General features: G+C 42.8%; 1 protein-coding gene across 3 annotated transcripts; it reads right to left on the bottom strand.

Moving 5' to 3' along the window:
- Positions 1 to 487: 487 nt before the first annotated feature.
- Positions 488 to 16,083, bottom strand: ddhd1b (DDHD domain containing 1b). 3 transcript variants are annotated; one of them, XR_004613328.1, is made up of 14 exons: positions 15,051 to 16,083; positions 12,570 to 12,746; positions 12,040 to 12,168; positions 10,950 to 11,097; positions 10,746 to 10,855; positions 8,504 to 8,610; positions 7,958 to 8,214; positions 6,811 to 6,886; positions 6,041 to 6,190; positions 5,683 to 5,747; positions 5,164 to 5,342; positions 3,040 to 3,297; positions 854 to 1,391; positions 488 to 503 (listed from the first exon to the last, which is right to left on the bottom strand). XR_004613328.1 is itself a non-coding variant. In XM_034580456.1 (13 exons), exons 1-13 carry the CDS (start codon positions 15,766 to 15,768, stop codon positions 1,207 to 1,209), a joined length of 2,577 nt encoding a protein of 858 aa, XP_034436347.1. In that variant the 5' UTR covers positions 15,769 to 16,083; the 3' UTR covers positions 750 to 1,206. The 3 variants fall into 3 exon arrangements, 1 of the variants encoding a protein (XP_034436347.1); XR_004613327.1 differs by having other exon boundaries at positions 12,552 to 12,746; XM_034580456.1 differs by lacking the exon at positions 488 to 503 and having other exon boundaries at positions 750 to 1,391; positions 12,552 to 12,746.
- Positions 16,084 to 16,144: the final 61 nt, after the last annotated feature.

Genomic DNA, 16,144 nt, shown 5'->3' on the forward strand with positions numbered 1-16,144 from the left:
CACTTGCCATGTCTAGGAACGATTTTCACAGTGGTGATTCCAGAGACTAGGAATCTCACAGAAACTCTTCTTCTTCTACCTATGTTTTCTTCTGGCAGTTGGCAAACACATTTTAGGAGCATTACCGCCACCTTCTTAACTTGAGTGTGGAAAACTTCAGAAGAAAAGCAAATGTGAGGTTGTGTGTTCGGAGGTGAGTTGGAAATGTGTTATTGTTTTTATCCGCAGCTAAGTACGAAATATTCGCTTGGTTTCGCTTCCCAGTAAGCTCGCTCTCATTGGCTATTGTGGGTTGGCTCACAGTAATGGAGCGACGCCCTTAAGTTCAGGCAGCCAACTCGAGCTGCGCTGCTCCAATCATGTGACATACATCATGTGACATGCCTCACTCTCCACAACCATCTATAATACACACCCACCTTATTAGGTGGTCTATTTAAGCAGGGATAAATTTCCCATCATCCCCTTTGCTCGCACTGCTGCTGCAGTATTGCTACCAGTTGCTTCAGCCCCTCCACCACCCCAGCATCCACCTGTAGGCTCCAACGGGGGGGTACATTATTTGCTCATCACTCCCATCATACCTGTGTAATCATATGGGGGAGTGATTAAGTTGGAGCCTAGACGGCAAACACCAAACCTGTTCTACTGCTGCAATAAATGTTTGAACATGAGTTGTCTGAATGAACCCTGTTGGTGGCAATTATCGTAAATATCAAACATGTTTTCAATGATTCAAGATTGGGAAGGCTCCGACTCAATCTATAGTGTTAATATTATTTTGTAAACCCCTCACACTTGAGGATTATTTGTGCAGATAATCATCACCTGCTGGCCTCTAATCAGGAATGACCTCGCAATTGTCGGAAGGGGCGAATCGGGTTTTATCCTCTAGTGTGCAGCAGCCTTTAGTGCCATTCATACTAAGTTAACATAATAACATGATATTGGAAAACAGAGGAGATTTATCTATAGTTCAAATGAAAACATCTTTTAAAATAAGAATTGGTCTTCAAGTATTCCACATTTCCCAAACCAATATTCATAAGATTTAATATTAAATAGTGTATCATTAATTTTCAAATCAAATGAATGTATAAAGAAAATTGTAAAATGAGGAATGAAGTCAGTCAGACTTCAAGAGGCATGAATAGAAAGTGAATTGACCCGAGTGTTAATGATTCCATGCGTCACTCTGCACTTATGTTACGAGGCATCTGGGTTATCTTCTGGATGTTCAAGTGGTTCCTGTGGTCTGTACATGAAGGTAAGGAGGAAAAGAGCCACATCATAAGAGCACCAATAGGCTGTGTGTGAGGTCACTGCTGACCAATAGCGGCTCTCCACCAGGCCCTCCCGTAGCTCGAAATCGATGCGCCTCTCCAATTCCACTGCAACAGAGAAAATGACACATTATTATCCAGCATGTAAGTGTCAAAGGAAGAAAGTAGTTCTCTTTGCCCTGATGGGCAGCTCTGCATTGTAACCCTGTCATCCTATTAAGTCTGTTTAATTTACTCAACAGGTCTTAACAGTACTGGCACTGGTCATTTCTGCTAATAATCCCATCAATAGCACATGTTTTTGGGACCACTATGGTTGAGGGGACTCATTCAGACAAACAAGGTTTGACCGACATCACTGTGTCGGTTTGAATACGATGTTACTCTGCAGAATATTCATATAAATCATAATAACACAAAGTTTTAATCTCTTCAAGAACAAATTATATTATTATTTCTACACTTTTCTTTCACTTTGTCACATCTTTAGGGATAGTCCACCGAAAAATGAAAATGTACTCATTATCTACTCACCACTGTGCCGATGGAGGGGTGGGTGAAGTGTTCGAGTCCACAAAACACTTCAGGAGTTTCAGGGCTAAACAGTTTTTCAGACCTATTCTTCAGACGTGATAAAACAACAGGAAAAAAACGTAACATGCCTCCATACTGCTCCTGTGTGGTGTCATCCAAGTGTCCGCAAGCCCCGACATTCATATTCGACTAAGCATCGTTTACACCATTTTTAAGCCTAAAAGTCCACTACCGGAAGTGCCGATGCTACCGGACGTACCCACAAGAACGCACACCCCGCGCATGCCCTTGGGCAAGAGTGTGTGCGGTTTTCCGGTGTGCCTGTCTGAACCTGAACGTGATATCAGAGGACCTTTAGGCTAAAACATGGTGTAAATGGCGAGTTTCGAGTTGAATATGAATGTTGGGGCTTGCGGACACCTGGATGACACCACAGGAGCAGTATGGAGGCATGTTATGTTTTTTTCTGTTTTATTACGTCTGAAAAAGGGGTTCCATTTCCTTCATTTGTATTTGATTTGGCTGCAACACTGTTTACCCCTGAGACTCCTGAAGTGTTTTGTGGACTCAAACACTACACTCACCCCGTTATAGTGGTGAGTAGATAATAAGTGAATTTTTATTTTTCTGTGAACTATCCATTTAAGTTCTTTTTTTAAAGTGAAATCATTACTTATCTCACAGAATATGTGTTTTTATTATTTAAGTTTCTAATTATCTGGACATTTTTTGTGAACAACAACAAAACAGTTTGCAATCCAGATTGGATGAAGCCACGTAAAATGTTTTGACCATAAGGATCTATGATTTGTAAACATCAATATGACAGAGGCCCAGTCCCAGTGATCCCTCTTACACACTCATCACAACTAGCTGTGGTCAGGAGTGGGCTGTTGAACGGTCATGCCACAGTATGTAGCAGATGCACACAGGCTGTCACCAGCTGGCATCCACCACACCCTGAGGGGTCGTCGATACCGTGGTACAGTTTGACGGGTGTGCACGATTCCTGAAGGGGGATGCAGACCCAAACCCTTGCACGTTGCTCTGAGGCTGTTGGAGGTAGTGGTGCTACGGTTGCATTGACTTTGGAACTGGACCAAAGAGATCTTATGAATGTGACAATGGCTCAAACCTCACTACAACTCACTTGGATTTTGACCTTCTGTCCCCAACAGCAAGTGAGTCCACCTGTGTCTCACACCAAACACACAGTACTTACACGAGGTGCTGTCCATTACAGCTGAGGTGGACTGAGACATGGTTGGCTCCACCTCCCTCCTTTCCTCCTCTACTTGTTTGTCCTTCTCTTCACTGTCTACCACTGTGGCTCCTTCCTGTCCCGATGCAATGTTTTCCACTTCAGAAGCTCCCCCCTCGCAGTCTGACGGCTCCTCCTCCACGCCACCCACCTGGCTGCTGGAACGGGAAAAGTGGGAAAAGAGGATTCCTCCTATTCCTTTCCCAAGACTTGCAGCACCTGAGAAGTAGCAAGATTCATGCATCAAAAAAAGCATTCATTTCAAAAACAGTAGATTGTACATCACCTTTATCAAGCTGTAATTTATTTACAGCATCCATTGCACCTTGTCCGTCCTGGGAGAGGGATTTCTCAAATGAGGCCTGTTAAATATAGGCTGTGCAAATAAATTTAGATTTGACTGATTTGCCAACAGAACTGGATCTAAATGTCCTGTACTATATCCCATAGAGTTGTAAGGAGCTGAAAAGAAACAAGAGGAAATGGTCCACCAGCTCTGAGAGAAAAGGTTACAGCAGACTGGACAGCAGAGTTTCACTGACCTCTACTGGTTCAGACGTCACCATGATGGATGACGTTAGGGTTAGCCACAATCAAAGGCAGCCTGCACTGCCTTTGATTGTGGCAGCAAATTTACTGCAAGTGGCAAGGAATACACTTGCAGTAGGGTTAGAGCTGACAGGGAGTGTTACAGGGGGGGGGGGGGGGGGGGGGGGGGCATGTGCTTGACTACTTCTTGGCCTGGTGCTTCTTCTTGTTTTTTGTTCGGTTGAACAAAAACCATAAAACTTGCTAATTAGGGAGCTTAAAAGGTGGGTAGATATTATCTTCAAACTGAACCAGGCTAGCAGCTAACCAGCTGATGAATGCACTTGTTGTATTCTATGTATAGATATCAGATCGTAATCAATCTGAGCAGCAGACACTCAGAAAGGAAATTGATGTGTGTATTTCCCAAAATATCCTTTAAGAGAATTCTCAGCTGCCTACCTTAGCAAGAATAGAGTCAATATTCACTAAACAACAATGTTCTATAAGTGTCATTAGTAAAGTCAGTTTATCCATAGTAACAGCTTATGGCCTAGAAATCTTTGTGACGAGGTTGACGAATGACGAGTTGGGCAGAAGAGTGGTTCAGTGGTTCAGTGGTTAGAAGCTTCTTGGTATTTTACATGTTCTCCCTTTGTCTGTGGTGGTTCTCTCCAAGGTAGACTCACTTGTCTGAAGCTATGAATTTGTCTGTATGTGTTAATCGCGTAACATACAGCTGTCCTGACTAGAGACTACCCCGTTTCTTGCCCAATGATGCTGGGAATGGCAACAGCCCCCGTCAACAAGCTTTATATTCGGTCTATGTTGGTAAACTTTGTGTTTTTTTTATTACTGTTCATGTGAGTGGTTTAGACATGAGTTTGAATGATTGTCTCAACTGGTGTTATTATTTCATACATTGAGTTTGATTCAGCAGCTGACCACTGCTGTGGTTTATCCGAGGACGTAGAAGAAGACATATTCAACATACAGACAGACATTTGTGGAATTAGTAGGAAACATATTCACAATTCACAATTCGCCTTACAGGGCTTAACAGGATATAAAGGTTGGAAAAATGGATGACGCAGAACAGTTCTCACAAATTAAATTAGTTATTCAGAAAGAGCTTTTTATGTCTGCCGTGTAGAGCAGGGAACATGTTAGGAAGAGTGACAGCAGCTGAACGTCTACTGTACAATATAAAAAAAATCTTTCATCAATTTCAAGAGGCCTGCTTTTAGTCTCCACTTGGCATCTGATGCCTATGGACTAGTTACATCATGTTGTCAATCCAGGAGAGACAGAAGCTAATTGCTTCTATTGATTTGTTTAGACAAAGCTTTTTTCCCACTGCTTATCCTAATACCATATCAGCAATGAAGGTAGCTCCTGTTTCTCTCAGCTCAAATCTGGTACCCTGTAAGTTGTCTATTTTATTTCCTAAAATAGTTCTTCAATAGAACACTGAATTCCACTTATATCATCCTTATATCCTACTGCATCTGCCTTCCATGTGGCCATCCATGTACACAACCGTCTTTGTGTACTCACCCATGATGCTGGCCTTGCCCAGGTTGGTAATAGACTCTCCGTAGTGCCTTCTGGCCTGAGGCGGAGAGGTGCAGGGGCTGGGGATGCTCTCAGAGTCGGAGACAGATGCAGTCTCCTTCGGGGGGTTGAGCAGCGTGGGCCTGATCTGATCGTACAGTGTCGGACTGGTGGTGTTGTACCTGCACATGAAATCCATATCAACCTCAGGTCACTGACACATACACTGCAGTCCTCATTCTGTCTTCAGCTCTGATTTCATTCAAGTGAAGATACTGTAGCTTTAGTCACATCACAACAGACAGAATGAACCATGATCATATGATTTATACTGCTCATGATATCTATACTCTTATTCTACATTGTTTGTTAATTTCACAAATAACTGACAAACAATAACTGACAAAAAGAGAGACAGATGGAAACTGTGGACGAATACATGTCCGCCTCGACCGATTCACAAGTAAATTTCTAAATAAGCAGCATATCATTTCTCATATACTGTATAACCTCATGACTTACCAGTGGATTTGAACAGGGGTAATGTTACTGTAGTGTTTTAAGATCAGAGGCTCCAATCTGTAGGCCTGAAACAAACAGATGCAAATGCTGGAGGAGATGAGGGTATCTCACAACATTCATTCTCAGGAACGTTCTTTTGGCACATTTTAATGAAATAGTCAGCATTACACCTCATTTCATTATTCTGTAGTGTAATATAACATCATAACATACATACATGTATTGTATCAAGTGAACGGGTTTCTCTCTCATTATCACAAGCTATAATGATCTATAAAACTCATTAGAGAGATAAGTGGGCGATGATAGTGATCTGAGCAGAATAGGGACAAAATCAGTTGAGGACACTGCAACTCACCACAGGGTCTGTGGGATGGAATATGTTGAAGAGGCGTTTGCAGATAGATGTAGGGAGGATGTGGTCCTGCACAGTATGGTTTCCAGGCCGGATCCCTCGTAATGCCAAGAAAACAGCCAGAGGGGAGCCCATGCAGAAGAAATTTTCTACCTGCAACATAGAAAATAGGGTTGAAATTCCTCACCTGAAAAACTGTCCAACCATAGCTGCTCCGAGATGCTTGTTGGCCACTTATAAAGAACTGCAGCTGCAGAACTGCTGTGCTAAGTCACCTTAGGGTTTCACTGCATGTGCACATGCAAACTAATCAAATCTTCTTATATATAAGTCTGATTGTATCCCTCTGTTCATGGATTTCTGCTCTCTCTTCACTCAAGCTACATATATTGTAAAGCTCTTTGAGTGGTCATCAATCATCTGATATAGTTGGGATGCTTCTGGGACAATGTTTGTAAGTTTGAATCAGAAGTTTGTAGTTTGCATCAGGTTTGTAGTTTGAATCAGAAGTTTGTAGTTTGCATCAGGTTTGTAGTTTGAATCAGAAGTTTGTAGTTTGCATCAGGTTTGTAGTTTGAATCAGAGGGTCTGAAGTTTGAATCTGAGATCAGTAGTCAATACTTTGTAATTGGAAGTTTGAATTAGAAGGTTTCCAGTGTAAATCAGAGGGTTCATAGTTTGAATCAGGTTTATAGGTGTCATCATATCTAGAACAGAAAATAGATGGTGACCACTGGTGACAGATATAGTACCATCCAACGTGTCAGTGTTACCTTGAATTTCAAGGCTGGCACTGCAACACAAGATGAGGTCTGTAGACCTTGGAACTGATCCTCCAAGTCCCTCAACCTGGTGGGATGATAGATATTCAGAGTTACTCTAATGCATGGTGTTATGGAAGGTTTCTGGAAGCTGGTGAAAGGAGAACTCAGGCAGCAGCTGATGTCTTATGCAGAAGATTTTAATGTAGACTTGATGCATCAAGGAGACCAGAAGGTGAAACAATATACAAACGCTAACAGAGTAACATGAGCAATTGTCAACACCAAGTCTGACGATGTCTCCCACAGCATCCCCATATATCTTCCTCTACTTGCGTGACCCATTCCAACAGCACATCCATGAATGGCTAGAATTGCTGCCACTCTCCATGTTACATGTAGGTGTTCGCATCCTACTGGATAGTTAAGCCTAAAGTATGCATAACTAGATCCTGCCCACCCCAGTCAGGGGACTGAGGAAATGAATGGAGGGGTGAGGCTATGGTCTCTGAGAGAGTGAGAGGAAAACTGTTCACAACCATGAAAACCTATGACCACAAATCACAAATCCCCAGCCCCAGGTATATGGTATACTTTTTCTTTAGCGACATGGGAAATTCATTATAAGCTAAACAAAACCATTAATCTGAATTTACTATTAATCAAATTAAAAGTTGTATTTAAATATATATATTCATATTTACTACTTGTACAATTGTGGTTCAATATAAAAGAGGTAGAACTCAGCATGCATGAAAAATGTTTTGGGATTTTGGTGAAGCGCATCAGTCAAATGAAGACACAGACATTTAGAATCAAGAGGTGCTCTGAGCAGGCAAAAATATTATTAAAGTCTAATTTCTCCTAATTTTTACAAAGCAAAAAGTGAAAGGTTATATAACAATACGTAACAAAAGTGTCATTAGTTGTTGGGAATTGCCTTCTTAGAGATTTTGTTCTTGTTCCTTTGTCATATAGCTTTGGGCACTGTGTTTTAAAGACAACATATCCCACGCACTTCTCTTCTGTAGTAGTAAATTAAAATGTACCAGAATTAGGGGCTTAACTGAAATGTTCTGTACCTTTAGGCAAATTTTATGTCAGAACAGATGTGGAATGAAACTTCTCACCTGTTTCAAAATAAAAATCTGTGCAGTACCTGAGGCGTGTGAGTCTCAACTGCTCCTGAAGGTGGCGCTCTTCGTCACTTGGCCAGCGGGCTTTTGTTTCCTCTGGGTCTGGCGCTTCTTGATGATGAAAGCGCACAGGGTCCCATCCTGTCATGATGTCAAAGGTGATAACGCAGCCCAGCGAATGTGACACTATGGAAACTTTCCCATTTTTCTCAAAGTCTGGATTGCGTGAGCAGAAGAGTGAGTAGAGACGATTCAGCTCCAGAGTCAAACCCCTGTTAATCTGAACACACACACACACACACACAATGACACTTATGTACACTTTACCTCTGTAGATATTTTTAATTGGGTTAATAAAGAATGTTTGATTCTTCAGAGCAGTGATTATTCATCTATTATTTCCAAGGCAGGCAATCAACCATAATTCAGTGGTATAAAGCTGTGTTGGATTAAAACAGACAGGATTTCGTTGTGACTGAGGGGATCACTTCAGACCAATGTTCCCAAACTGGCAGCTGGGTGACCAAGTGCAGCAGCACTGCTGTGAGTAGGAGTTATCTCAGGCTCACCTCATCTCTGTACAGAGGGCTGGTGTAGTACATGATGTCCATGGCGCTGCTGTTCAGCATGTCTCTAAGACCTCGCACCTTGTCTGGAGTGATGGAGTCCACCGTGTCTGAAGGGAGAACATGAAAATACATCCAACCCTGCTTTTTAATACGTTTCATATTCTAAAGAGAAACTGTGATTCTTATGTCGGTACTTCACATGCTTCCACATGGACTCTGTTTCCCACAATCCTCCACCTCTCACCTTTCTGATTGAAGTCCACCCTAAGAATCAGTATTTCCAGTATGCCTTTGTTAACTTGGTGACCCATAATGTAATGTCCTCAACAGAACCTGCAATCCCAGTAAATTCTTTCTCCCTCTGCTGTTTCCTGCACCGGCAGGAAAGAGAGACATCCTTTCCAAGAACAAAGAACTTTGATTCTTATGTTACTACTGACCCTGCTTTTACAGGAGGATAACCTAGTCTTGTGATCACACAAACACTGGACCCAGCCAGAGATGCAAGGTTCGAACCTTGCTGACAAGTTAAAGGGATAGTTCACCCAATAACGAAAATTCACTCATTATCTACTAGGCCAATGGAGGGGTGGGTGACGTGTTTGAGTCCACAAAACACTTTTGGAGTCTCAGGGGTAAACAGTGTTGCAGCCAAATCCAATACAATTGAAGTAAATAGAACCCCTTCTTCAAACAACAAACAATAGAAGAAAAAACACAACATGCCTACATACTGCTCGTGTGGTGTCGACTTGACACCATGTTTTTAGCCTGTGATCCATGCACGAACGCTGCTCCGGAGGAGGATAACAGCAGACATTTAGTAACACTGTTTACATTTAATAACACTTCACCCGCCCCTCCATCGGCATAGTGGTGAGTAGATAGTCACTGAATTTTCATTTTTGGGTGAACTATCCCAGTAAGAGAAACAGGACTGAAAAAATGAAAAGCATTATTTCTATTCCAACAACATGGTTTTATTGAAAAGATCCTGGCTACGGACGCAGGGACCACGGACAGCTCCACACACCTAGGGAGAAGGCACACAGCCCGGCCACAGCGCCACAGAGTCTGGGGCAGACACCCAGGGAGCCATGCACATAATGTTCATTTTGGGGCCTTTTCATACATTTTTGGACCATGAAAAGTTATTTTTTTACAGCTTTTAGCAGCTCTGGCTCTTCTGTTTCTCTATTATTCGCACAGTGCAAATGATGTTGTTTTTAGAGAGAGAGAGAGAGAGAGAGAGAGAGAGAGGGAGAGAGAGAGAGAGAGAGAGAGAGAGAGAGAGAGAGAGATGTGTGGTGATCAGTGTTGTTGTTGTGTTGTCATTTCAAACAAATCAATATTTAAATGGTTAGTCCACCGGAAAATGAAAATGCACTCATTATCTACTCATCACTATGGCGATGGAGGGTATGGGTGAAGTGTTTGAGGCCACAAAACACTTTTGGAGTCTCAGGGGTAAACAGTGTTGCAGCCAAATCCAATACAAATGAATTTCACCGACCCCTCCATCGGCATAGCGGTGAGTAGATAATGAGTGAATTTCATTCTTCGGTGAACTATCCCTATAAAATGTGGCGAGTCAGAAACTTCAGCTGAGTCTGAGAGTGAGTGAGTGAGTGAGTGAGTGAGTGAGTGAGTGAGTGAGTGAGTGAGTGAGTGAGTGAGTGAGTGAGAGAGAGTGAGAGAGATTTCCTTCAGGTACTGGAAATATCATAAATGAGCTATGCAATTCTTTTATATAATCAACCGCTCATAGTGATGAATTTGACCCGGGACAAATGTTTCCACAGAATAATTTAGTCTGGATGAGGCGAAGCGAGATTTGGCGGAGCCCCCTAACAATTCTCTGTTTTCTCTCTGTTCTCTTCTTCCATCAATGATTCATTGATGGAAAAACCCGTCAATGATCTGAATTAGTTCATTTATCATCTAGGGCAGCAGGGCTCCATCTGATTGGCTTAATATATTGACATGCAGAGCGTAAATGCATGGCACATGGAACACCATTTATCGCAGTTCAAGCTGTCTTTTGCGATACGGATATCGCGCATGTGATGATGACACATTTTCGAACTGGACTCAATGCTCATTGTAATGTTTGCTTTAACTCAGATGGTAACCATGGATAATATTTGGTCCTGCTTGTGTCTGGTTAGCTCTGAATTAATCCCAGTTTAGGTATATTTAGAAGGTGGAGAGGCGGGTCAATATAAACTGAGCTGCAGCATACCTCCATCCAAAGCCAGTTTCGACCTCCACTCCACAGGAAGGAACTCTACATGCTCTGTGGTTCGATCAGAGAAGTGCTTCTCCTCCATCTTCCTGGCAGCATCTCTCATCCTGCACACCATCCAAGAGAAAACAGTGACTTCAAGAGTTCTCTGATTCCATTCAGTTCTAGAGTAAGGGAGCTAGAAACCTCCCCATTACTCACATGCTGGTATTCCTGATGATGCGGCCCTGATCCATCTTCTGGCCAATGCCATGCACCACAAAGACAATGTGTGTGGTTTCAGGTGGGGTGTCCTCAGGTGCTGCCTCCTCCACGTACCCCCGATGGAGACGTGTCCCACTGCTCGAGGCTGAGGACAGGGGAAGGCACATTACTAGATTACTACACAGCATGTTATGGTGCTAATGACCACTAACCTAGAGTGACCAAAGCAAAAACCCAGCAACAAGACATCACCTTTTCTCAGATACCCTTCTACACCAACAAGCAAACCATGTTACAGCACATGTCCATGTATATCCCTGATTTGTAGGTGCACCATGGATGTTCAGTACCCTGAGATAAAACTGCAGTTCAACTTTAACAAATCCATTCATACTGTATTTAAGGGTCAGTTCACCCAAATGACGAAATAAAATGATTCCTCTCTTCCCTGGCGGTATCACTCCAGTCCAATAGTTTGGGTTTGGAGATGTGTCTCAGAGATTTCAGCCTCCATGCAACTAGAGTGGAGGAGAATGGAATTAGTCTGTGCTTCTCACAGCAAAGAAAAGTGACATGATGATTTTTTTTTTTATTCCACAGCAACATGTTTTTTTTCTCCAGGAAGCGTGCGTCCCTGTTATGTTCATCTTACTAATAATTGCAGAAATCAATATGTCTGTCTGTCTGTCCTTCGATTTTCTCTACAACCATTTATCCACTCAACTTCAAACCTTACCACCATGTGTCTCGGAGGGAAGCGCATCGTCAACTGTGTAAGAGTGTATTCACTGAGCGGTTGTTCAAACCCCAACCCAGACCTCCAATCTATTCTAAACTGCACTTGCTGTGACGTCTACTTTGGTGGTGGGTGACATCACAGTGATGTCAGAGAATGCAGCTTGGCAAGCCCATTACCCCACAGGGATATTTTGGGGGAAATGCCATGTCCTTTCAAGGCACAGTTTGACAGACCTGTTGTCCTGACCATTGTTCCTTGTCTACACTATAGTTGAAATGCTTCAGTGACTCAGGATCTTGCCTTTTACTCCTGCCGTTCACGATAGAATGTTTTTTTTTTTTCATCTACCTTTGGAGAAGCCCAGTTTCTGAGTGACGCTGCGTGCGATCTTGGAGGTGGTGGCGTCGCTGTACAGGTACACCTCCTCCACACTGTGCCAGTCCACATGACTCCTGCTCAGCTTCAGACTGTGGATTGCTGCAATACAGTCACACTGTGATTAACATTAAGTGACACAGTTGTGCCAGCATAATTAATTTACCATTCCACATGAGAATGTGCAGGATGTGCGTATGTGTGTGATGAGTCATTTTTACAGATTTTAAACACTCTCAGTTTAGCATCCTGTTGGTTCAGCCAGTCTACTACAATAAATCACATGACTTGTTTTGTGGCCTTGCTCTCAATGGGAGAGTTACAGCCACACCCACAGACACTCCTGAAGCCTCTATACACACACACACACACACACACACGCACACACACACACACACAACACAGTCACCTCCAAACATGCTTTTATCCTCTTTGCCACACACACACACACACACATCTCTCTGGGTCCACTTTTATCCACACACCTGTCTCAGCGTCCTCACCATCCTTGCTGTCCACGGTGGTGGTCGCCGCCTCCATCTCGTAGGTGTCCTTCATCTGTTGCCCCCGATAACAAGTGAGGTGCTCTAACTCGATAAGGTCACTCTCATCCTCCTCCAGGGGAAGCCACGTTCCGTCGATGAACCACTGACCCCTCATCACAGGAATACGGTCTTGCTCTGAGGGACACCACATGATAGAAAATTTAGTATTTACTGCTCGGTCAGAAAATACTACGTACCACATAAACACATAAGACAGCTTTCTTTTATTTGTCTTGCTTTCTTTCTTTCTTTTCTATCAAGCATGCTCCTTAAAACAGACAAAGTCATTATTGTAGGTGATTTTATCATTCATGTGGACGTTGATAATTATACCTAGATAGTTTATTTTAATATTAGACTCAATTTAGACTCAGTTGGTTTCAGTCAGTGTGTGCATCGACCCACACCCTTGACCTTGTTCTGACATATGGCATCAAAATTGAACATATAATAATCCTTCAACATTATCCTGTTCTTTCAGACCTTAATCTATAACCATAGATGTCTTATTTTGGACTACATGCCAATAATTAAAAAGTCTTTCTGAAGATGTCAATCTGATAGTGCTGTAGGTAAAATTTAAGGAAATAATTAAATCGACATATAACTCAATACCATATGCCTCAATATAACAGAAGCGTACTTTAAAACCCTTCCACTGACATCGATCATCTTGTCTGCACTACAGACTCATGAGTAACACTTCAACACTCCGCGTGCCAAAGTGTCCTTGAGCAAGATACTAAACCCCAAATTTGCCCCTGATGACTGTGCCAGCAGAGTATGAATGCTGTATGATAAAGAAAGTGCTGCACATAGATGCACTGTATGAATGTGTGTGAGAATAGCAAAACTCTACTTTGAAGTGCTTTGAGAGGTCATCAAGACTAAAAAAGAGCTATATAAATACAGACCTTACAGACCATTTACCATTTACTCTATAGCGCCTTTTAAAAAGCTCAAAACCTAGGAAATTAGCTCTTTGGTATAATTCCAATTTGCATGTATTAAATTAAATTGAAATAAAGCAAACTTTAAAAATAATAAAAAGGAAGTGGCCCTGCAACAATCTTAATGAAATTCACTTAGCCTGGAAAGACAGTCTTAAAATATAGAAGAAGACCCTCTATGCCAGATCTGCATCAATAAAGGAAAATAAAAACAAATCGAGGTTTCTCTTCAGCACTGTGGTCAGGCTGACAGAGAGACACAGCTATTCAAACTCCGCTCTATATCTATCTAACCCACCCTACTACAGAGACTGGAACAGTGAATTGGCATTAAAGTTACCGCCCTAAGCTGGTTTAAATCTTCTTTATCAGATCGATTCCAATTTGTCCAAATTTACAATGAGTCATCTGCACACACTAAAGCAAATCCCTGGGTTCCTCAGGGTTCTGTGCTTAGCCCAATTTTGTATATGCTTGTATTTGATAACATAATTGTCAGTGATATAGTTTTTCCTTTCTCTTGGTTAGGGTTAAAGGTGAAGGATGTCGCACCTTGTGAAGCCCTACGAGACAAATTGTGATTTATTATGATTATTTGTGAATTTGGACTGTACAAATAACATTTGATTGATTGATTGATTGATCATTCGATCAACAAACATTGATCGATTGGCATTATAGTAGGATAATGAGATTAATGATAACAATAATAATGACAGAAATTATGGTATTTTTTTCATGTGTATGTGTCATTTACTATGTAATTAATCTAGAGCTGAGAAAAGTGCTTGATTAATGAACAAATGAACAAAAAAGTATTGTTAAGCAATGTATAAAATCTTTTAAATGTCAATGATGTTTTTTTTTTTTAAGATACAACAAATGAGGGAATCATTCTTTATCAGTGATTCATTGACATTTAACATTCATGAATTTTTGATGAATATTTCCTGACATTTTATTTAACTAGTAATCAGTAAATTATTATTATATTTACACCCAGAGAAGTCCAAAGTGATGTCTGACAAGTACAACTAGGCAGTTTGGTGCATTTGACCACATTTCTTTACAGTAAGTGACAAATAATGAGAGTGACTCACTGTCTAATTTGAGCAAGAAAGAGTAGAAGTTGGAGCTGTGGCAGGAATATATGTCGACTTGACTGAGTGTACAATTCCTTCTCTATATGGTATGATACGATGACTATTACGTGTGCTGTTTGCTTTCTAATGGTTGAAACTCTGAGACTTTAGTCATTCTGATAGCCTGGTGGTGGGCTGGCAGCTGGAGCATGTCTGTCCAGTGTATGGCTCAGCTCCAACAGGTCTCACTAGTAGCTAGTAGGGGTGGGGGGGAATAATGGGACTTCTTATTATAGTTAAAGAAACTGAGTTGGCCCAGCAGTAGCAGGCATGTGGTAATACTGACTGTGCTAGCAGTGCTAATAACAGTGAGATACTCATGATAAATAAAACATTGGCATCCTCACGGTTCCAGTACACGGGGTAGCATTCCTTCTCTCTGATATCCACTTCATAGAGCCCCCCTCTGACACACACTGCCTCCACACTGATGCTGATGTCGTCCGGGTCCTTCATCTCGTCTGACGCCGCGCGCCGCTGCCCTCCGCCCCGATTCACCGGCGGCTCCGCCCGGACACCTCCATCGTCCCCGGCCCCGCTTTGCGACTCGATCTCGTCGGACACGCTCGTCTCCTTCCCCTCGGCCCCGGTGGGATCGACGGGGCGTTTGACCTTGTTTGGGATCTGCTCGCAGAATCTCCGATAAACTATCTCGATTTTTAAAGAGTCGTGCCCGACGAATGGCTTCCAGGTCCGCTTGTCCTCTTTGTAAAACCAGCGGACCTCCTCTGGCCCCAGCTCCGTGACGATGTCACCGCGGTGCCTGGAGCTGTTGGACCGTATGCGCTTCTTTGTGGCGACGTTCCCATCACTTTCGGTGTAGTTTAGGTCCAAGTCCAGATAAGATGAGGCCGGGTATTCCTCCCCGGCCAGGCCCAGCATCATGCCATCCTGGGATAACAGCGGCAGGTGTCTCTCCAAGCCGGGCTGCGCTGGATCCTGGTCCTCAGCAGCAGCACTGTCGTCGTAGCTGGACACAAACACATCATTTGCCATGTCCCACTCGCTGCTGCTGACGGAGTTATTCTCCGAGCTCTGCTGGCGGATAGTCGTTTCCTCCGCCATGTCGCCCACTGTCCGGCCGCAGCTCGTTAGATCCAGTACATTGATACAACGATGCTCCGACGTCGGACTATTACCCCGGATTAGCGGATTCTTCCTCCACAGCTGCGAACATCTGTATACCGGACCGCTCTGAGCACGATTGTGGTCCGTAACATATCAGCTACAGGTTAACCAACTCCGGTCCGGACTGTTCGGAGACACACCGCTGCGGCTGTGCACACTGCCGTGCCCGGGCTCCGTGATGACTGCTGGGATGATCGATAAACGGTCCTAGCTGGGATGTAATCTCAGCTGCTCCATGCTGTCAAATCAATTTCCTGTTTGGACATTCAAAATATAGTCCACACCACGAGAATATAGCTCTTATAGTATAATG

The sequence above is a fragment of the Hippoglossus hippoglossus genome, chromosome 24 (genome assembly GCF_009819705.1).
Source record: "Hippoglossus hippoglossus isolate fHipHip1 chromosome 24, fHipHip1.pri, whole genome shotgun sequence".
Classification (NCBI taxonomy): Eukaryota; Metazoa; Chordata; class Actinopteri; order Pleuronectiformes; family Pleuronectidae; genus Hippoglossus; species Hippoglossus hippoglossus.